At 49.0% G+C, this 22,700-nt stretch overlaps 1 protein-coding gene and 1 non-coding gene across 9 annotated transcripts; both read right to left on the bottom strand.

Annotated features, from left to right (window-relative positions):
* Positions 1-7,510: 7,510 nt before the first annotated feature.
* Positions 7,511-22,041, bottom strand: PABPC4 (poly(A) binding protein cytoplasmic 4). Of its 8 annotated transcripts, none has more exons than XM_043461794.1 (16): positions 20,672-22,041; positions 17,798-17,991; positions 16,961-17,076; positions 15,576-15,715; positions 15,140-15,234; positions 14,358-14,495; positions 13,702-13,797; positions 11,678-11,950; positions 11,233-11,320; positions 10,969-11,088; positions 10,375-10,461; positions 10,153-10,280; positions 8,953-9,046; positions 8,697-8,827; positions 8,332-8,434; positions 7,511-7,818 (listed from the first exon to the last, which is right to left on the bottom strand). In XM_043461794.1, the coding sequence occupies exons 1-15, from the start codon at positions 20,862-20,864 to the stop codon at positions 8,345-8,347; spliced, it is 1,983 nt and encodes a 660-aa protein (XP_043317729.1). In that variant the 5' UTR covers positions 20,865-22,041; the 3' UTR covers positions 7,511-7,818; positions 8,332-8,344. The 8 variants fall into 8 exon arrangements, with proteins under 8 accessions (XP_043317729.1, XP_043317731.1, XP_043317730.1 ...); XM_043461796.1 differs by having other exon boundaries at positions 11,017-11,088; XM_043461795.1 differs by having other exon boundaries at positions 11,248-11,320.
* Positions 13,302-13,436, bottom strand: LOC122437521. The gene has a single exon (XR_006268333.1). It is a non-coding gene; the product is annotated as a small nucleolar RNA SNORA55 (small nucleolar RNA).
* Positions 22,042-22,700: the final 659 nt, after the last annotated feature.

Below are 22,700 nucleotides of genomic sequence, written 5' to 3'. Positions count from 1 at the left end.
CAGTGGTTAAGAATCCACCTGCCAATGCAGGGGACACAGGTTCGATCCGTGGTCCAAGAAGATTCCACATGCTGCGGAGCAACTAAGCCCATGAACCACAGTTAGAGAGCCCATGCTCTAGCCTGCAAGCCACAACCTTACTGAGTTCAGGCACCCTAGAGCCTGTGGTCTGCAACAGGAGATGCCAGCACAATGAGAAGCCCACACACCACAACTTTAGAGAGTAGCCTCCAGGCAGCAACAGAGAGCCAGCACAGCCAAAAATACATAAATAAGATAAAAACATAGCTTCTAAGAAGGGAGGTTTGGTCAACAGGTGTGTGGGGTGAAACAACACCCAGACCTTCTAAGATTTTTCTAAGACTATCTTCCTACTGGTTCTTACTATCCAGTTTATATATTAACAGATCAGAAATCAAAACCCCCAAATGATTCCAATGTAAAGAAAGCCTTTCCTCAAATCCAACAAACTGTCAACCTCTGTAAATTTCAGCCCATAACCACACCACCATTCTGCCCTTGATGTCCTCAGAACATTCCTTTTCATCATCCAAAATCACAGTCATCCTGCCCTAGAGAAATATCCTCCTGAACTTCAATGCATACCAACCATACACAGAATGTACACAACTTAAAGTTTTTTTCAATTTCTTTTCCTGGTATTAGGCAGCTGAACATGAGAGTCACCAAAAAGACACACCTGTTTCATAATCCAGTGGAATGTGAATACCTGTGATATCTCCAAAAGGAATAAAAGCAGCATGAAGAAGTTTGTCATCCATCTCCTCTCCCAGTCCACCTACAAAGACACCAAGTGCCTTCTGGACTCTGATATAGATATAAAAACATCAGGGAGAGGACTTCCCTGGTGGTCCTCCACACTCTTGGTATGGCTTCTGCAACACCCTGCCAGCAAGACAGCCACAGGAGGGAAAGGAAGGATCCCTACAGTCTTTTGGGTATACAAATGACTTTTGAGGGATGCCCCTCTCGCCATCCCTCTTCAAACCTACATCTAGCCCCTCGTTATTTTGACAGCTTCCCAAATGGGCTGATTGCTTCCAGTTTCTCTCCTCTACACAGCCACTAGAATGATTCCAAGAAAGGGCAAGTCTAATTACATCACTGCCCTGCCAACTGTTCTCCAAAAGTTCACCACTGGCCACAGGACAGAGTCCAAATTCTTAGCATAGCATGTAAGACCTAAACTTGAGCCCTGCCCACCTCTGTAGCCTCTTCTCTCCTTGCTTCCCCAACACAGACTACTTGCCCCCAAGTGCCAGACAACTTCACTGCTTTCGCTCTTGCGGCTCTGCATTTAAGAACAGCCTCTCCCATCTTAGCTACCTGCTTAACTCCTGACTTTTTTAAACCAGCTCTAGCCTCTGTGTCTCAAGAAGCTTGATCTCACCTCTTTAGATAGACAGGTCATTTCTCAAAACCCTCAGCCCACTTCTTGTCACCACTGTCTGCCATACAGTAGCATCAAAGAGCTCACTAACCCCTGCAGCTCAGTTCAGTCGCTCAGTCATGTCTGACTCTTTGTGACTCCATGGACTGCAGCATGCCAGGCTTCCCTGTCCATCACCAACGCCCGGAGCTTGCTCAAACTCATGTCAATCCAGTCAGTGATGCCATCCAACCATCTCATCCATTGCCATCAACCTTTCACGGCATGAAGGTCTTTTCCAGTGAGTCAGTTCTTTGCATCAGGAAGCCAAAGTATTGGAACTTCAGCGTCAGTCCTTCTCACAAATATTCAGGACTGATTTCCTTTAGGATGGACTGGTTGGATCGCCTTGCAGTCCAAGGGACTCTCAAGAGTCTTCTCCAACACCACAGTTCAAAAGCATCAGTTCTTCCACACTCAGCTTTCTTTGGAGAAGGCAATGGCAACCCACCCCAGTACTCTTGCCTGGGAAATCCCATGGACAGAGGAGCCTGGTAGGCTACAGTCCATGGGGTCCCGAAGAGTGGGACACGACTGAGCGACTTCACTTTCACTTTTCACTTTCATGCACTGGAGAAGGAAATGGCAACCCACTCCAGTATCTTGCCTGGAGAATCCCAGGGATGGGAGCCTGGTGGGCTGCCGTCTATCAGGTCCCACAGAGTCGGACACAACTGACGTGACTTAGCAGCAGCAGCAGCTTTCTTTATAGTCCAACTCTCACATCCATACATTATTAGAAAAACTATAACTTCGACTCTTTGGCTAGATGGAACTTTGTCAGCAAAGTAATGTCTCTGCTTTTTAATATGCTTGTCTAGGTTTGTCATGCATTGGCAGGCAGGTTCTTTATGATTCCACCGCCCGGGAAGAGCTAGGAGCCAGCAAAGCCATTAGTTCGCAGGCACTGTTAACAAGTTAAAGGGGTAAAGCCCCACAAGAGACCCCGGCCCGGGCCACCACGTGCCATGTGGGGCCCCGGGTCTGCACCCAGTCCACGCCGTCCCCAAGCTGAACTCAGTCCGAGCAACTCCTTGCCCTTACTCCAGCTCACCCAAGTAGTGAAATATCCTGGAGCCAGCCATCTTGCTCCCCAGCTCTTCCGCGGGAAACCAGCCCTCAAGCCCCGCCCATGGCCCCACCCCCTCATCAGTTTCCCTTGGAGGCTCCCACACAGCTCGGGTACCAGGGAGGTAGGTTTGATGGGACTGTCTGATGTTAAATAGATGCAACACACTGGGGACATCATGAAATAGGAAAACCTACTTTAGATTGGGGCTTTACATCAGTTATTAAAGGTGAAACCATACCTTGAGGAAAAGGGGGAATTTGCCAAGAGGCATGAACCAGAGAACAATCCAGGAAAAAGCGACTGCCTGAGTACACCTGGGTGTACAGCAGGCCAAATCACAAGAAATAGGGGGAAACGTGTTGCTGGTGGGCAGGAGGGCAAGTAGAGTAGGTGACCTTGACCAGGTTAAGGTCATTCTGAGGACTGAAGGAACCACACACTTCAGCCACTCAGATCTCTGGGATATCTTTCCACTGTTAATGTAAATCTCAGCTGCAGAATCTGGACAAGTGGACCAGCTTGCAGGATAAACTGACAGAAGGCAATAAGGGGAGGGGACTTGCAAACCTCAAGCAACACAGTCCAATAAGGGAGAGGATAGGTAGGTGCTACATCTCTACATCATGTGTCCTTGGAAAGCATGTCATCACCACCCTGTACCCGATTTTCCCATGCCAGGTCCAAGGTCTGCTCTGATCATACTAGACTTGTTTCAGTTCAATTCAGTTGCTCAGTCGTATCTCTTAGCGACCCCATGGACTGCAACATGCCAGGCCTCCCTGTCCATCACCAACTCCGGGACCCCATCCAAACTCATGTCCACTGAGTTGGTGATGCCATCCAACCATCTCATCCTGTCGTCCCCTTCTCCCACCTTCAGTCTTTCCCAGCATCAGGGTCTTTTCAAATGAGTCAGCTCTTCACATCAGGTGGCCAAAGTTTGGAGTTTCAGTTTCAACATCAGTCCTTCCAATGAATACTCAGGACTGATTTCCTTTAGGACGGACTGGTTGGATCTTCTTGCAGACCAAGGGACTCTCAAGAGTCTTCTCCAACACCACAGTTCAAAAACATCAATTCTTCAGCACTCAGCTTTCCTTATAGTTCAACTCTCACATCCATACATGACCATTGGAAAAACCATAGCCTTGACCAGACGGACCTTTGTTGGCAAAGTAATGTCTCTGCTTTTTACTATGCTGTGTAGGTTGGTCATAACTTTTCTTCCAAGGAGTAAGTGTCTTTTAATTTCATGGCTGCAGTCACCATCTGCAGTGATTTTGGAGCCCCCCAAAATAAAGTCAGCCACTGTTTCCCCATTTATTTGCTATGAAGTGATGGGACCAGATGCCATGATCTTAGTTTTCTGAATGTTGAGTTTTAAGCCAACTTTTTCACTCTCCTCTTTCACTTTCATCAAGAGGCTCTTTAGTTCTTCTTCGCTTTCTGCCATAAGGGTGGTATTATCTCCATATCTGAGGTTATTGATATTTCTCCCGGCAATCTTGATTCCAGCTTGTGTTTCTTCCAGCCCAGCGTTTCTCATGATGTACTCTGCATAGACGTTAAATAAGCAGGGTGACAATATACAGCCTTGACGTACTCCTTTCCCTATTTGGAACCAGTCTGTTGTTCCATGTCCAGTTCTAACTGTTGCTTCCTGACCTGCATACAGATGTCTCAAGAGGCAGGTCAGGTGGCCTGGTATTCCCATCTCTTTCAGAATTTTCCAGTTTGTGGTGATCCACAGTCAAAGGCTTTGGCACTGTCAATAAAGCAGAAATAGATGTTTTTCTGGAACTCTTGCTTTTTCGATGATCCGATGGAAGTTGGCAATTTGATCTCTGGTTCCTCTGCCTTTTCTAAAACCAGCTTGAACATCTGGAAGTTCACGGTTCACGTACTGTTGAAGCCTGGCTTGGAGAATTTTGAGCATTACTTTACTACCATGAGATGAGTGCAATTGTGTGGTAGTTTGAGCATTCTTTGGCATTGCCTTTCTTTGGGAGTGGCGGTGAGGAGATACCCCACGTCCAATGTCAGGAGCGGGGGCTGCGCTTAGCTGGAGTGGCTGTGAGCAGATACACCACATCCAAGGTCAGGAGCTATACTGGAGCAGTCATGAGGAGAAACCCCAGCAAGATGGTAGGAAGGGTGAATTCGTGTTTAGAACCAAACCTCATTCCTGCTAGCGATGCTCAGGGTGCTCAAACAAACCTCGTGCACACCAGGACCCAGGGACCCCACAGAGACTGAGCAGAACTGTGTTTGGGCATCTCCTGTGGACGTACAGGTCAGCAATGGACTCCCACAGGGACAGAAGCTCTGGGTGCAGCACACTTGGGTATGGCATAAGCCCTCTTGGAGGAGGTTGCCATTAACTGCACCACAGAGCTGCCAGAACTTAAAACAGGACTAGGAAATAGACTCATGGAGGGCACAAACAGAACCTTGTGTGCACCAGGACCTAGGAGAAAGGAGTAGTGACCCCAGAAGAGACTGACCCCAACTTGCCTGGGAGTGTCCAAGAGTCTCTAGAGGCAGCGTGGGTCAGTGGTGGCCTGCTGCAGGGTTGGGGGCAGTGAGTGTAGCAGTACATGCATGGGATCTTTTGAAGGTCACCATTATCTTCTTACCTCTACCATAGTTTGGCCCCAGGTTAAGTAGCAGGGAGGGAACACAGCTCTACCCATCAACAGAAAATTGGATTAAAGATTTACTGAGCATGGCCCCACCCATCAGAACAAGATCCAGTTTCCCCCTCAGTCAGTCTCTCTCTCCCATCAGGAAGCTTCCATAAGCCTCTTATCCTTCTCCATCAGAGGGCAGACAAACTGAAAACCACAATCACAATCACAAAAAACTAACCAATCTGATCACAAGAACCACAGCTTTGTCTAACTCAATGAAACTATGAGCCATGCCAGGTAGGGCCACCCAAGACAGATGGGTCATGGTGGAGAGTTCTGACAAAATGTGGTCCACTGCAGAAGGGAATGGCAAACCACTTAAGTATTCTTGCCTTGAGAACACCATGAACAGTATGAAAAGGCAAAAAGATAGGACACTGAAAGATGAACTCCCCAGTTCAGTAGGTGCCCAAGATGCTACTGGAGATCAGTGAAGTAACTCCAGAAAGAATGACAAGACGGAGCCAAAGCAAAAACACCCAGTTGTGGATGTGACTGGTGATAGAAGCAAGGTCTGATGCTGTAGAGTAATATTGCATAGGAACCTGGAAGGTTAGGTTTATCAGTTGAGTTCAGTTCAGTTCAGTTCACTCAGTCGTGTCCGACTCTTTGTGACCCCATGAATCCCAGCACGCCAGGCCTCCTTGTCCATCACCAACTCCCAGAGTTTACTCAAACTCATGTCCATCCATAAATAAAGGCAAATTGGAAGGGGTCAAACAGGAGATGGCAAGAGTGAACATCGACATTTTAGGAATCCGTGAACTAAAATGCACTGGAATGGGTGAATTTAATGCAGATGACCATTATATCTACTACTGTGGGCAAGAATCCCTTAGAAATGGAGCAGCCGTCAGTCAACAAGAGTCCAAACCGCAGTATTTGGATGCAATCTTAAGAACGACAGAATGATCTGTTTCCAAGGGAAATCATTCAATATCATGGTAATCCAAGTCTATGCCCTGAGCAGCAATGCTGAAGAAGCTGAAGTTGAACCTATGAAGACCTACAAGACCTTCTAGAACTAACACCCAAAAAAGATGTCCTTTTCATTATAGGGGACTGGAATGCAAAAGTGGAAGTCAAGAAACACCTGGAGGAACAGGCAAATTTGGCCTTGGAGTACAGAATGAAGCAGGGCACAGGCTAATCGAGTTTCTCCAAGAGAACGCACTGGTTATAGCAAACACCCTCTTCCAACAACACAAAAGATCCTACACATGGATCCAGCTGGTCAATACCGAAAAGAGATAGATTATATTCTTTGCAGCCAAAGATGGAGAAGCTCTATACAGTCAGCAAAAACAAGATGGGGAGTTGACTGTGGCTCAGATCATGAACTCCTTATTGCCAAATTCAGACTTAAAAGTAGGGAAAAAACACTAGACCACTCAGGTATGACCTAAATCAAATCCCTTACAATTATACAGTAGAAGTGAGAAACAAGATTCAAGGGATTAGGTCTGATAGAGTGCCTGATGAACTATGGATGGAGGTTCGTGACATTGTTTAGGAGACAGGCATCAAGACCATCCTCAAGAAAAAAAAATGCAAAAAAGTAAAATGGCTGTCGGAGGAGGCCTTACAAATAGCTGTGAAAAGAGAAGCAAAAAGCAAAGGAGAAAAGGAAAGGTATACCCATTTGAATGCAGAGTTCCAAATAGCAAGGAGAGATAAAAAAAAGCCTTCCTCACTGATCAAAGAAATAGAGGAAAACAATAGAATGGGAAAGACAAGAGATCTCTTCAAGAAAATTAGATATACCAAGGGAACATTTCATGCAAAGTTGGGCTCAATAAAGGACAGAAATGGTATAGACCTAACAGAAGCAGAAGATATTAAGAGGGGGCAAGAATACACACAACTACACAAAAAAGATTTTCATGACCCAAATAATCACGATGGTATGATCACTCACCTAGAGCCAGACATCATGGAATGTGAAGTCAAGAGGGCCTTAGTAAGCACCACTATGAACAAAGCTAGTGGAGGTGATGGAATTCCAGTTGAGCTATTTCAAATCCTAAAACATGCTGTGAAAGTGTTGCACTCAATATGCCAGCAAATTTGGAGAACTCAGCAGTGGCCAGAGGACTGGAAAAGGTCAGTTTTCATTCCAATCCCAAAGACTTCTGTTTACATCCTCCCATGATAAAATGCAATGGGACAGTTCTACACACCTTGTTAACCCAAAACAATCTGCTTATAGAACTTCACTTATTGACCTTATTTACATCCAAAAGTTACTTTCAGTGGACACTGGAATTTACAGAAAACTGTGGTCAGAAAAACAGTCAGTTTTATGGAGATTTTTTTCTTTATTGAGAAACTTAAGACTTGGGTACATCAAATAAAACCAATTTCTGGGGGAAAAAAATCAAAACCCACAATAGAAAAAAAAAGTTAACACTGTCTGGGCCATATCAGAGCCCAGAGAATATATTCTTTAAATTGAAAAATTCTAGGTGCTTCATAATTGACCTTTTGATACAAAATGACCTATTAAATTTGCAATTGCGGTTCTTGGTGTTGAGGTCCATAGGACAAGCTAGGAAGTCTTCAAACCTTGAGCTGAATTCCATGAGGGTTTATTTGGCTTTTGAATCCTGAAAAGAAAAGCACCAACACAATAAATACATAATCAAAAAAACCTCAGAGACTCAGAGAAATCTCTTATAGAAGTACTGCACAGTAGGGCTTCTTAGCCTTGGTGCCCACTGACATTCTGGCCCAGATAATTCTGCTGGGGCTATTCCTGTGTATTTTAGGTTGTTCAGCAGCATCCCTGCCCTCTACTCAACTAGATACCAGTAACACATTCCCAGTTGTGACAACCAAAATGTCTCCAAATGTCCTCTGAGGAGGCACCCCTGGTTAAGAACCAGTGACTCGGGGGCTACTGCATGGGAAGCCCCACCCTCGACCTTTCCCGGGCATCCCCACTTCAACTCCAAATGACAGGCCTCCGGCCGTGAACACGGGGCTAGGTCAAGCCCTACCAACACTCCAGCCCTGGCCCTTACCATGTCCTCTTTTCCCCTGCCTCTGCCCACGTTTATCTTTCAGGGGGGTATTCAGGAGTTAAAATCATTGCAGAAAAGAAAAACAGCCAAACATACGGTTCGTCCTTGTCTAAGAGGTAGCAGCAGCGACAGCGCCCACCTTCTGAGCAGCTTCTTTCTTGGCATGATGAGCCTGAAGGACCGCCACAGCCTCATCCACCTGTGAGAAATGTCCAGGTGGTCAGCAACATCTAAGGAGAGCCCCTCCGCCCGTCCCTGGAGCCAGGCCCAGTGGGGTGTCTCCTGGTGCTGACCACCTTCCCAGATCCCCACAACCCAGCAGTCCTTAGGTCACAGGTGAGGCACAAGGAAGTGGTCATGGGGGTAGCAGACTCCTCTCTGCCACTCCTGGGTGTTCCAGGCCGCCCCTCGTCCTCCTGAACCCAGTGAACAGAGGCCACAGGCTCTGAGAACCCGCCCACCTTGGAGCGGAGAGACTCGGGGGACTCCAGCATGTGCAGCAGCTCCGAGTTGTCAATCTCCAGCAGCATCCCAGTTATCTTCCCAGCCAGGTTCGAGTGCATCGTCTGGATAAGTGGGAACAGACGTTCACCTGTGGGAAGGTATTCCATGAAAAACCCAGTGGAATCCCAGTAGAGGATGGACGCTGGCGTCTAGGTCAGTAGTTCAGCATCGCCCCCCCACCCCCCCACTTCTGCAAGCACATGGCTCCCTCACCCAGCATCTGCTTCTGTTCCTGGGGGGGTGCTGCAGCCAGCATGGACGCGGTCAGCGGCTCCTGCCCCTGCACATGGACCGCAGGCTGGGGTGCCTGGGAACCAGGAGAGGCGGCAGGTTAACACACGCAAAGGACAGTGACAGTGGTCATGAGCCCCCCACTCAAGTCTACTGAGTGAAAGAGGAGATGGAAGCAGCTGTCCTTGCTGTCGGGGAACTGACTTCAGTCTTGGTGGACTGAGAGGGAGGTAGAGTGGTGTGAGGGAAAAAACCACAACCAATTGAAACGGCATGCTACTCGAAGGGAAGCGAAATGATTAAGAAAAACCTACAGTGCTAGGCAGTCATTTACCAAATGATTTTAATTGACTCAAGGCCAGTGATGATAACTACCAAAAGCATCGAAGCCTTGATGATAAACAAGGTCCTGTGAACACTGGTATGTGCAGTTGTCTGCTGAAAGTTTTCCTTTAGGGGTGAACTCCCAGTAGAAACGGGGTCAAAGGACAGAAACAGCAAAATGCTTATAATTGCATCCTGTATCTCCCTTACTGCACCACGTATTTATTTTATCAAATGCTTGAGGACAGTCAACATGCAATGTCAATACCAGTCACAGTCATTTAAAAGAAGGGCCTTGTAGACAAAAAATATTTCACACAGGGCCTTCTGGGAAATTTCCAACCTAGAGCATGGAGCAGGAGGGAACGAGTCCCAGCACCTCTCCCCCAGGCAAACTGCAGAATTCCATTACAGGCTCCCTGTCTGTCCTGCCTGAGGGGCCCAGCTCTAGAGACAGCAGTTCTAGCTCAGAAAACCTGGGATCAGGGTCCAATTCCTCCAACCCAACCTAACCTAATACCTCTGAAGCCAAGCCTTTCACCTGTAAGATGTTCACCCCTATCTTGCAGAACAACTAAGGATCAACTCAGCCGCTGGATGTGAAAGTGAAATGGAAGCTCAGAGCTGCGAGAGCCCCTGCACATGGTGAGGAGGAGAGCAGGAAGCAGGCTTCTCCTCCGGGGCACTGCTGAGTCAACTCTCCTCAGGAAGAACACCTGCAAGCCCCTTCTCTCCCACTAGAGTCCCCCACTGGACACAGCCCCCTGACATAGAGCAGGCAGAAATCCAAGCAAGGCAGCTTTTAAATCATGGGGAGACCGGGGAAACCCTTCTAGGGTTCTGCTTGGTGGACCTCACCTGCAGGGGCTGGATGGCAGGGTGAGGACTGCGGACGCTGGAGGCGTATTTGTAAGGTGCAACAGCCCGAGGAGCAGCGGCAGCAACAGCAGCCCGAGGCGCTAAGTTCTGCACGGCTGTGGGAACACCTTAGGAGAAGGACAAGTTAAATTAAAGCCCAGCGGTCTGGGCAAAGACCCGTCAAATCCCATCTTTCCCCATTCTCTGTGCATCCAATACCACCTCCAGACTGGCAGCTGTCAGTCAGCCCTTGCTGGGCGGCACCAGCCCCACCAAAGTCCATAGCCAAGCGGTCCGGGCACTCAGACCCTACAACAGACCAGCAAATGCACATCAGTGTTGGCGGCAGACGTCCAACTGGCCACGTCCCACGGAAGGAGCAATTCCAAAGCATGTTCACACAGCACACAGCACACATGGGGCCACTAGCGCTACTTTCGAGGAAAAGCCAACAGATAACATACAACTCTTGCCACCTCTTGGTTGGAATATAGGACATAATCTGCAAACAAGTGCCTTGAATCTCCCAACCCCACCCAAAGAACAGGCTGCCTCTGCAGTCATTCAGCTAACACATTCCTACACTTAAACTTTTTCACACAGAGTCACCGATGAGGCAAAGAATCTTAAAAGGAACCAACACTCAGAACACAGGTTGTTTTCCTGCTGCTCAAGTACCTACCTAAGCACACAGCTAAGATTACAGAACCAGGACCGGACAACACGGTGAGCCCAATGAACGGACCAACCCTGGGCAGAGCCTAGTCGTCCTGACTCCCTCCTCCCCGGGCCACACTTCAAGGCCAGTTTGCTCACCGACTCTCTGAGCGGTAGTAGGGAGGCCGCGAGAGGCCGGAGCATTACCAGTTGGAGCCAGATGGCGAAGAGCTGGACGAGGCCCAGACTGGCGTATAGCACTTGGCATTCCTTGGAAGCCTGGTAAAGAGACAAAAATCACACATCACTGGTGAACGACATGGACCAAACCTAGGCTGTGCCCCAGAGCAGGCAGGGAGGGGAGGTGGGGGAGCCCAGGACAGGTACATCCTGGGGGTCAGATCACTGTTCCCCACCACCTACCTTGAGGTCTCCCACCTTGCTGCCAGCGTGGATTAGGCCTCATCTGTGCTAACTGGTTAGGTGTGTAATATGGAGGTCTTCCCTGAGCCTGGAAGAAAGAGCAACCAAGCCCTTTTATTTAAGGACCTGAAGCCACACTAGAGTAGTATCTCATCTCATCTCATCTCATCTCCGTATCAGGCTCTAGGCTGATTATTTGGGAGAGGCACTCTCTACTCAAGGGCGTGGGTGAGGGGCAGTCAGGTAGCAGCGATTCTTCTACTCTACCCTTGCCACTGTGTGTGCATGCCCACGAGTAAGTCCTTCCTTGTTTTATTTGAAGGATCTTTATTCTGACATTCTAAAGCTCCAATATCCAAAAGTCCATCTCCCCCACCACTGCGGACGGTAGGAGCAGCTGTCAGCAGGCAGGTTCTAAAGAGGCACGAATGGACAGCAGACCCACCTGTGGAACTGCTGGCACGAAGTAGCCCCCAGCTGCAGGCTGGAACTGATTTAAGATGGCGTTGGCAGGCAGTGCCCTCATCCCGGCCACCCGCTGCATATACTGGTTGGTCAGGTGAGCCTTCCTCTCCTCCTTTCTCTGGGCCAGAGCGACATACAGTGGCTTGGAGCCCACGATGCGTCCATTCATCTCTGTGACTGCTTTGGTTGCCTCTTCAGGGGATGAGAAGCAGACAAAGCCAAATCCTTTGCTTCTCCCATCCTCTAGCATCACCTACAAAAACGAGACCAACCACTTAGGACAAAGGTGTCCATGTGTTGAAACCTGGGCTCCCCACTGTGAGAGTTGCCAGGGCGAGTCAGGGCATCTCAGCCCAGTCCCATAATGGACCCCAGACCAAGTGAGTCACCAGCTCTAAGGGAGAACCTAAGCATTTTGCTTTTTCAGATCCCCAAGTGACTGAAGTTCCCAAATATTGTGAGATGCCTAAAGGCTGAAGCAGGAACCCAAAGATGTTTTCTGAAACCCAGAAGTATAGCTATCTCCAGGAACTCAGAGATCTGGACAGCAGCGTCAAGCAATTTATTCGTAGAACTCCTCTGCCCAATATCTTGGTGAACTGAACTTCAGGAGTTGTAGAATCAATGTGTGCCACCCTCAATTCAATGGGAATAAACACAGCAGAAGGACAATCAGCCAGGAGACAGGCAGCTGGACTCAAGCCCTGCTCTGTAATCTCTATGCTATACTGCTTAAAGAAGAGAAAAAAAAAAAGGCTTTTTCCTTGCCTGAGCAGCTCATTTCTTGCTTTTCCCAGCCTCTCTCCTCAGAAGCACTGGGAGCAATGTGACCATGTGGGCTTGGATCATTAGCTCACACCCTGGAGAATCTCCTAAAGAGAAGGCCTGGGGAGTAAAGACATGTAACCACCCAACAACTGTCTACCAACAAGGTGGACCAATAATGCATGTGAAAGTACTATGACATCTTCATCTTGGAAATGGCACCCAGGAAACTTCAAGATACGGTGCTTCTGCTCTCTTCTTGCAAATACCATCACGACTCCTGTGCTGGTCAGCTACAAGAGACTATCTATCATTCGTTACACTGCTAGAGGCCCATCAAGAGGGTGATAAGAGGGAGGGGGCGAGGAACTGAGGAAATTCCTGAGGGTGGCCTCTGGCCAACACCCTGCTACCACTGATAATGCTCCTGGACTGTGAGTGACAAGCTAAGGGCCAGGGCAGGGTTGCCAAATCTTTACTGGCCCATTGGCTCCCTTCTCGTCACCTGAAGGACTCTGTGATGTGGGCTGCACCTCTGTGAAGTGGGAACAGAGTCTGTACGAGGCTCTGCCCCAAACTTTCAGACACCACCAGTTCCCACCACAAACCCAGAGCACTTAGGACATGTGGTGTGACATCTTCACCTAACCAGTATGCTCTTGCTCAAGGACTCAACTCCTTATTTTTATAAGGGGGTTTGCACTTACTCCCCCTGGCTAACTCAGTTGATGTAATTAACAAGGAAAATCAAGCAGATGCAAGACACAGAAAAACAAACTTTCCACTCTCCTCTCCTTATGAGACCCCATTCCAAAATCCTCAAAACACCTTCATTTGAGAAGTGTGGCAGAGTTGTAGAGACAGGCCCCAAGACAAATGGAAAACAGCCCGTCTGGATTTCCTCTGCTTATACTGTAGCACCATCTGTCCCCACCCCAGCACGAAGCAGCAGAGAATGGGAAAGATTCAGGTGCTCTCGGGGGCAGGAAGAGAGGGACTGAGTCAGGTTCATCTCCAAATCCCGTTGCCTGGCAGACAGTGCAACGTTAACCCAATGACTGCCCTTCTCCAGAGCATATACTCAAATGGTAAGTGAAGCCAGGAGAAATTCCTAGGCCAATGTGGTAGCTACTCTCAGAAATGAACAAAATTTAGATCCTAGCCCTCAATGAAATAAATGCAATAAACTTCTACAGGATTATAACTTGTTTTCAATCCCGGAATCTCACTATCAAATACCTTAGCACTGGTGATTGATCCAAAAGGAGAAAACTCTTTTCTTAACTTCTCGTCATCGATGGTGTCATCCAAGTTCTTAATGTAGAGATTCACCCCCTGAAGCAGAAAGATCTGTTACACATGCCCTAAAACTGTGGTTCTCAAAATTTGATCCCCAGACTCGTTAGAAATGTGAATTCTCAGGCAAGCACCTGCCACTAATGAGGCACAAGCTGTGCGCCCAGCTCTGTTTCCCCAAGCTCTGCAAGGGATTCTGATGCAGGATCAAAGCTGAGGAAGAACTGCCTGAAGACTGGACAGGACCATCAATGCAGTCCCAACCTTCCTCGCAGCTGCTCAGGCTGACCACTGACCCCAGCAGGGCTCTCTCTGCCACCATTCCAAACAAATGGCTATCATTTAAGTAAACAGAACCTCAAGACTAAGAACAGACCGAGGCTTCCAGAACAGAGTCCCTAAAAAATTATTTAAATCTTTGTCCCTGTCCTGGAATTGCTGCTATATCTGGTAGGTATATCCTTTTAAACCTGATCTTGGGAGAAATCAGAAGAGCAAATGCATGGTCCCCAAAGAGAAAGCCTGCCAGTTAAAGGGTGCTTTGGCCAATACTGTGAGGTACATCCCTGCTGGTAGGCTGGGCGGAGCCCACCTCTCACCTGATAGCGACTGATCCTCTCCTGCTTCAGCTGTTCAAATTTCCGCTTTAACTCGGCCTGCCGCTCCACTTTCTTCTGTGCACGGCCAACGAAAATGACCTTCCCGGTGATTTCTTTTCCATTCATCTCTTCCACAGCCTGAAGAGGAAATACATGACTTTAAACCAAGATGCAGAGGCAGGGGCCTTGCTCTGGAGGTCTGTTAAGTCCCACCAAATATTCTGAAAGAAATCTTTCCTATAGGGCTAAAAACTAATTTCCCTCTGAAGTCACCTAAGCCAATCCAAACCTTCTCATCAGTAAAGTAGGGTTAATGTTTAAATGGGTCATTGGTCGAGATAACACAGTGAAAACACCGCACAGCTGCATAAATACAAACACAGCAGACATGAGCCTGGGCTGATAATGTGGCTGTCACTCCACTTCTCAGGTTCTCTCGAGGATACTCAGTGTTGAGGGCCGAGCACAATGCTTTCCCCAGAAGTGGCTATTGCTCCCAGATCGGCAACTCTGGGCTCTTGGTTCCCTCACCTACAAGTGGGAACAAATCCCTGCCTTATACTTTCAACCTACAGGCCTGAACAGCTGAGATGACGGGCACATGCCAAATGCTTTGAAAAGTTATGTGAAATGCCTCAGGAAGGTAACTCCAGAGCACAGAGACTGCACATAACTACTAGATTCTCAGGGAATGCCAGCTCCACCCTATGTGATGGTAAGACCCTGCCCACACGCTGGGGCCACTCCCTACAAATTTTCCCCAACCCTCATGTTACTCTCACCTTATTGGCATCCTCGTGTTTTTCGTAACTCACAAAGCCAAAGCCTTTGGATTTCCCACTGGGATCTCTCATCACCTTGACACTTAGGGTCTTACCTATTGCCAAAGGACAGAACTATTAGTAACAGCATCTCTACCACAGCTCAAAGAGAGGCTTCTTTGGGAGCTCACTTGAAGCTCCTGCTGAGGCCAGACGGAGTGAAGAGGCACCATTCCTGGCCTTCTAATTCTGACCAAGCTGCTGAGATGGTCTTGGGAATGGGACAAAAATAGGATGAAGCCAAGAGCTGAGGCCTGGGGTCTATTCCTATCTACCCTGTGGCCTTTGTCATATAAGGCATTTTACTTCTGGGTCTAGATGCCCACATCTCTTAAATAAGTAAAAAGATGAATTCCAGGTCTGGTGGGACACAGCAGGGCAAGGGACCCTGACTTACCAAACTGGCTAAATAGCTCTTTCAGATTTTCATCATCAACCTCTTCCCCGAAGTTTTTGATGTAAACATTGGTGAATTCCTTGGCTTTGGCTCCAAGTTCAGCTTCCCGCTCTTTTCGAGACTTGAATCTGCCTACAAACCTAAAAAGAAACCATGAAAAATATTGATTACTCAGAGGAACAAAACATGATTTCCAGGGGCCCAAAGGAATGCAGATTAAAGGCTGACAGGAGAGGTCAAAACATGAGTCCCCCTCCAACCACCAAGAGAGCAAGCTCAGAGATGCCCCAACTCCCCAGCAGAAAGAGAAAGAGGCGGGACTATCCTTCAAGGATCAGCCCCAGGGCTCCTGGCTCAGGCCAGGGCCCCTCCTACCACATCACACTGCCTTCGTGAAGAAACCTGATGACCATGTTTTTAAAACGTTCATTTCTGTACATCTATGTAAATGCATAGAAAAGGTCTGGAAGGATACAAACCAAACTGTTAACAGTGGTTAATCCTAGGAGTGAGATTGTTGGAGTGAACCAAAAGGCAGCCTTTGTTTTTCACTGTATTCATTTTGGTGCTGCTAACGCTTAACCGGAAAAGGTACCCTTACATTAAAAATCTTTTAGATTTCTTTCTAGTGATACCCTTAGAAGATTTGACCACTGGGCACAAACACATCATCAATGCAACCCACTCCCTAGTCTGTTCAGTAACACAAAGGACAGAAAAGACTTTTGCTTGTCATAACGAAGATTTACTGTATGGTCCCTTCTCTCTGTATGACTTAACTAAGATCCCCATCTCTCCATTCTAAGGTAACCACACCAAAGCAACATGGTCTATTATGAACAGTCTTCTGCACTGGGATGAGATTTTTCACTGTAAAAGTACTACTGTGGAGCCAGCCTAGTATTTTGAAGGCCACTGAGTCATAAGTTAGCCAAGTGGAGGGGACAATTTGGCATCAACTCCTAGCGAGTGACCCCATGGACAGACCTGAGTCATGGAAAGTCAAGGTCACGTGGCTAGTACACAGCTTCTGGTCAGTCCAGGGCCCTCTCCACTCTGCCGCTGGCCAAGACCCCTGCTCAGAGTGGGCTCAAGAGCTGCCTTCCAGCCAGCCCCTGTTGCCAATGCTCACAAAACCTACAGACGGATGCTTCTAAGGGAGAGGCGGCAGGCCGGCCATGGCTTGGGCTGGAAGCCCACCTTGGCGAGTCAAAAGGGCTGCCACAGCTCAGGCAGGGAGACTCACCAGCCCTGGAGTGGAGAGGTAGGAGCAGGCCACACTTGGGCCGAGAGAACCAGAAGCCGCCTTGTGTGTGCCAGTTAATACCGAGGTGGGGCCACGGCTGGCTCATGCGATGGCTGTTGCTCCGGACTGGGACACTCACACTTTGCGGTCATTGAGAAGCATGCCGTTCATCTTCTCGATGGCCTTGTCGGCAGCCTCCTGGGTCTCGAAGTGGACAAAGGCATAACCCTTAGAGCCGTTCTCATCACACACCACCTGTCAAAGATAAGGCGGGCCACTTCAGCACCACTGCCCAGCTCTAAGGACTAGAGAGCCAGGTGGGCTCCTGAGTCTGAGAGGCCTCTAGCCCACCCAAGGTCAAAAGGAAGGAGATTACAGCAGGTACCTAGTGATGTTCCACTTACAAATGGTAGCCACCATAAGGCTGCGTTCTATTCCAAAAGTTTTATTTCATTAAAAAAATATTTTGAGATCTGGGTACGAAACCACAAGGTTACAGAAAGACAAACCATTTTCCAAGCCCACAACAGAATTTCAGTCTAGTGTGGAGTCAGCTATGCAAACCACCACCACACAAGTTGCACAAAATGCCCCCACAGAAACAGGTGCATGGAGAAGGAAGAGGGTGAATTCATGCTTCTAAAATGACTAAGTACAGCTTCCTGGAGACCAGGCATTACTCGGGTACTTGCCACCCTCCCCCCCAAGAGAACCTTTTGATGCCTTCCAAAGTTAGGAAACAGGAAGGATATTTCAGGCAGAAGGAAGAATAAACAAAGACAAGAAAGCACCTGCTGGTTTATGCTGGGCTGTGGCACTGAGATTATCTACAGGGAACTTTTAGACTTCTGAGCCATTTCCAGCATTTTGAAAATTATCATACCCGGCCGCCCAATTCCAAGGCAATTCCCCACTTAATATTTGTTTTTATGATTCAGTTAATTATTCTGCTGGAAATCATTTAATCAGTGTTTACCTTGCAGGACAGAATGTTCCCAAAAGCAGAAAAAGTATCATAAAGTGCCTTGTTATCTATAGATTTGTCCAGATTCTTGATGAAGACGTTTCCCACACCAGATTTTCTCAGAGACGGATCCCTCTGAGACCACATGATCCGGATCGGCTTTCCCTTAATTACATCAAAGTTCATGGTGTCCAAGGCCCGCTCAGCTGCAAAACAGAAACACATTCTAGTCGAGGATAAAAAACATTACCTTGCGTACATAAATGATTGTCACCATCCTAGGAACAGATAGCTCCAGGACTTTTCAAGGTAAGCACTCTGATACAGGGAACTCTATTAAAATTAAACGACGTCCGTTTCCTCTAGCCTGCAACACTACTGAGGATAGAAGTTCTAGCAGATCGTCTTCCTTCATGGCAGAGGTCTCAGTCCCTCTGGGGTAAGGCAGTTAGGCAAGATAATCTAAATGCATTTATTGGCACCAGGATCAAATGATAACACTTTACATTTGATTAAGCTTTATGTCATCTAGAGAGACTTTGCAGCCTATGCGGCCTACTACCTACAGGGAGGGAGGTGAAACAGGTGATCCATCTTATCAAATGGACAAACTTATGATCAGGATGGCTAAACAGTATAGCTAACTGCCGTTTAAGAAACCAATGGCAGACTTTCTGATTATTTTTCAGTGACATATTGCATCAGCTTTATCAACTAGCTGTCACTTAGTTTACAACTCGTCTATTGGATGAATGACTAAAAAAATCCTGTGAACAATCAACTGGGGAAAATGTGCTATCTCTGAATTCAGCCCAGTGTCCTGTATTTTCAATTTCTGGGAAAATTCAGACAAAAAACCTTAATTATCAGAATGATGGTCACACATGAAAATGTTCTTTCTATTATCAGAATGAGAAGGATGAAACTGCAACACCTCGCTGCCTAAGTTGCCAGCACAGGCAGGCCCTGCACCTAGGGGTTTCTAGTCTATCTGAAGCCTCCGTCTGAGTTCCAAGGAATTCCAGATGTCCCAGTGCCCAATCAAGTTCTCAACCCAGTGCTTTGGGATGCTCCTTCACTTCTCAACCAAATCCAGGTATACACCATCTGGCAGCAGAACACTTCTCTTTACTGGCAGTAAACAATTCAGACCCACTTTTCCTGACTTATGCACTGACACCACCCAGAACCTCCCCCTCCAGGAAGGGATGGGGGTGGAGGGTATTACCCCTGCCTCAAGGCACCATCTCACTTAAAACAGAGACAAGATACCTAACTCTGCCCCTCCACAAGCTCATCTGTCCAGTCAGCCAGCAGAGTAGCTCCTTTTCAGCACTTCCAACCCCCTTTTCCCACTGTTCTCAGCTAGATTCGTTCAGTATGAGGGAAGATGGTCAGGCAAAGAGGAGACGGCAGGTCCAAGTCAGCAAGTGTCCAGGAAAGAAGTGCTCACTTGTGAGGACTCTGATCCACAGCCTATGACCCCAAACTGTGTTTCATGAATTAGCAAGGAAGAAGCCCATTTCAACACGGCTCCTGTCTATTTCCAGACAGCACTGCACACGGCAAGCCGGCTTAGTCTGACAAATCTGGCTGCACTTATTTATAGCAGGAGAGGTCCTGCAGAGGTATGTGCTGGCAGACACACTAACCAATGGCTTGCGCTACCATCTCTAAGTGACAGGACTTTTGTTCATAAGAGTCAAGGAGGCTGACAAGAGCCAAAGGGCCCACTGCTCCCCTCTAAAAAGGCCACACTCAGCTACTTCCCTGGGCCCTTTGGCCAGAAAAAAACCCAGACCCCACTGAACTGACCGGAGCAGTGCTGTGTCTCTCAACAAGTCCACTTCTCTGGTCTCAGCTGCATCCCGGGCAAGTGACATTCTGTGGGTTTCACGGACAGTGGACCAAGTGGGGGCAAAAATAGGGACCTGGAGATCCTCTGCCACAGGATGGCTTGTTTCTCCCAGGAATGGTCTGTCTCTACAGTTGTTCCCTTCTGTTCTGGAGTCACGTGCAGCCCCCGATTAGGTTTCTTCTGGCCCCACTCAGGCCAGGCCTGCAGCATACCTCGACATGCTCCAGCCCCAGTTAGGGCTGGCAGAGCACTGCACCCACAGTCCCAGCTTAGCCTCCAACCTTTCGCAGTTCCTTTTCCTCTTCGGAAGTCCTATCTCTTTCAGATGAGATGAAGTGAAAGGGTTTTTGACAAGTGTAAAGCACTGTCCACAGGTGAGGTGATAATCCCCCACAGCCTAGCGGATTTCCAAGGGGTGCCTCCCTGACTACCTGCGCAACCTGCTCCGAAGCCCAGGGAGCTGGCCTGGCACCACATACTCTGGTGGTGCTGACACAGGTACCTGCTCAAGTTCAGCCCACAGAATTGTTCCCCAGCCTCCTACCTGCCCTGAAAGATCCACCAGCACAAAACCAAAGACTCTGAAGCTTAGGGTCAAGTGAGGGGAGGGGACAGCAGTTCTGCCATGTGAAATGTTGGAAGAAATTGTGTTCCGATCATCCTGCCTTTTCCTCAGGCCTGTGAGGGGCCGAAGCCCCTGGCCAATAAAGGCTCTCTTAACAGAGCAGCCCCCCCACCACACACACGGAATGACAGCAACTTCCTTCTGGTCCTCCTTGGGCTCCAACACCCCCTCCTCCCACCACTGATTAGCCCAAGGTCACCCAGTTAGCAAGTGGGGGAAGCAAGACTGAAACTCTGGTCATCTGATGCCAGGATTCCGGGGGCTCAACCCCCGCACCCCGTCCGCCACTACGGCTTCTGTGCGCTGTGGCGATGCCCCCTTCCCGCGGGTGGGGACCCGCCTGGAGAAGGACTCCCAGGGTCTCCTGGGAGCCCCCAGGTTTGTGGCCACAGCTTGTACTCACCGTCAGCCGGCTGCTGGAAGTTGACGTAGGCATAACCCAGGGAGCGGCGGGTGATCATATCGCGGCAGACCCGGATGGACAGCACAGGCCCCGCAGGACTGAACTTTTCGTACAGCATGGCCTCGGTGACGTCCGAGTGCAGGTCACCCACGTACAGGGAGGCCATGGGGTAGCTGCTGGCCGCAGCGTTCATCTCCCCAGCCCCCACCACCCCGAGCCCCGCCAGGAGGACTTCTTAAGAGGGACCGCACAGGACAAAGGGGGCTCCGCTCGGAGCCGTGGCCCACGCCGCGGCTCACAGGTGGCAGTGAAGCTCGGAGACGCTGGGAGTCGGCTCCGAGGGCCGGAGAGGAGTTCGGGGACGGTTCGGACGAGACTGCCAAACCGCAGACAAAAGGCTCTCAAAAACAATATGGCCCTCCCTGGGAGTTTGTAATTTTTTCAGCTGTCCTGGTCTGAAGCTCCCAATTTCAAAAAAAGGGAAAAAAATTAAAAGGGGGACTCCCCTCCGAATGACAAAAAAATTTCCAGAGGCAACCCAGCGGTGCCCACGGCAGCCTCCGGGACGCGCGTTTCTCTATAAATATAGGCCTCGGGCTCCCGGCGGTTTAAGATTACAGCAGCCCGGGGAAGAGGGAAACCAAATATTTGTCGGTGCCGACTCGGCAAGCCCCGGGCGGCCCGAGCGCGCAGCCGCCTCCCACGCCGGGCCGGCGAAGGGCAGCGCGGACACGTGGTGCGGGGAGGCCGGCGCGCGGGGGGCGAGGGCGGCGGGCGCGGGGCTGCCACGCGGCGCAACCGGGCGGCGGCGCGTGGACGCGGGCGCGCGGGCGGCTCACCACCGGACCGACGGACGGGGACCGACAGACGCCCAGGTGCGGCGGCGGCGGGCAGGCCGGAAGCGTGCGAAAGTGACTTCCCCGCGGGTTCTCCGAAGAGGATTCGTTTTTTCCTTTTTCTTTCTCTCTCTTTTTTTTTTTTTAATTTTAAAGCGTTTTCGGGTTTTTTTTATCTTTTTCTTTTTTTTTTTTTTTTGCTTCAGGCTACTAGGCCCGAAAGTGGTGGAGGCTGCGGCGACCCGGGGCGGAGAGAGGCGGCCGGGGGAGCCACCGCTCCATTTATACCCGCCCGCCCCGGGCGCTGCTGGTCGAAGGGCGCCTCGCGACCTGGGCGCAGTCGTGCCCGCCCACTCGGCCCGGGGGCCCAAGGCGGGGCGGCCACACGAGAGCGTCCCGGCGCGGCCGCTCGGAGCTACAGCGACCCCTGGCGCTCGGAGGACCACTCCGCTGGGGCCTCGGCCGGACCCAAGCGCAGCTTTCCCTACGGAAGGCTGGAGTGTAAACCACCCGCTCGTCTGCGACTAGAACGCAAGGATAATGTCACCCGCTAGCGCGCATCATGTTTGTAATCAATGTCTTGCCGAAGTGTAAAATAAAGATGACATAAAGTAAATTATAGTTACATAATAGGTGCTCCATGTAAATTATTGGGCCCAAATAAAGGAGAAGACATTCAGATTTTAGATTACTGGGACCTAAAGATAGGCGCATCGGGAATATGACAGCTACTCCTGAAGTAGTACCCGTGGGTGATGAGATGCTCTGGAAAGATGAACAAATTTTGGAAAAGCCTCAATAAAACAAGATATAATCATCCCTCTATTTACAAGGTTGTGGTCTTCCTGGAAATTTAGTTGATATTTAAGGACACGGAATCTGTTTTGTTCCCATGTAAAAGGGAGTCACAGTCTAAGATCTGATCGTTATAAAAAGAGTTTTCCTCTGCATGAGGATTCAGCAGGTCCTTTGAAAGTCATGGAGTACATGGGACACATCTACCCCATGTGGGACTGTCCCTGTGGGCATGGTGTTGTAAGATATAATCCCTTCTTCCATAAATTCCAGGAACCACCCTCACCATCACTGTGATCGAAAACTGGACATTACTGAAAGGCACACAGATGCTCCCATTGAAAACCATTGATTTGATTAAACGAATGAGGAGATAATAGTATTTATATATTTACTCA

This window comes from Cervus canadensis, chromosome 2, assembly GCF_019320065.1.
Source record: "Cervus canadensis isolate Bull #8, Minnesota chromosome 2, ASM1932006v1, whole genome shotgun sequence".
In the NCBI taxonomy this organism is placed as follows: Eukaryota; Metazoa; Chordata; class Mammalia; order Artiodactyla; family Cervidae; genus Cervus; species Cervus canadensis.
The sequence above is the reverse complement of the archived record's forward strand: the minus strand, read 5'-3'. Positions and strand labels throughout refer to the sequence as shown.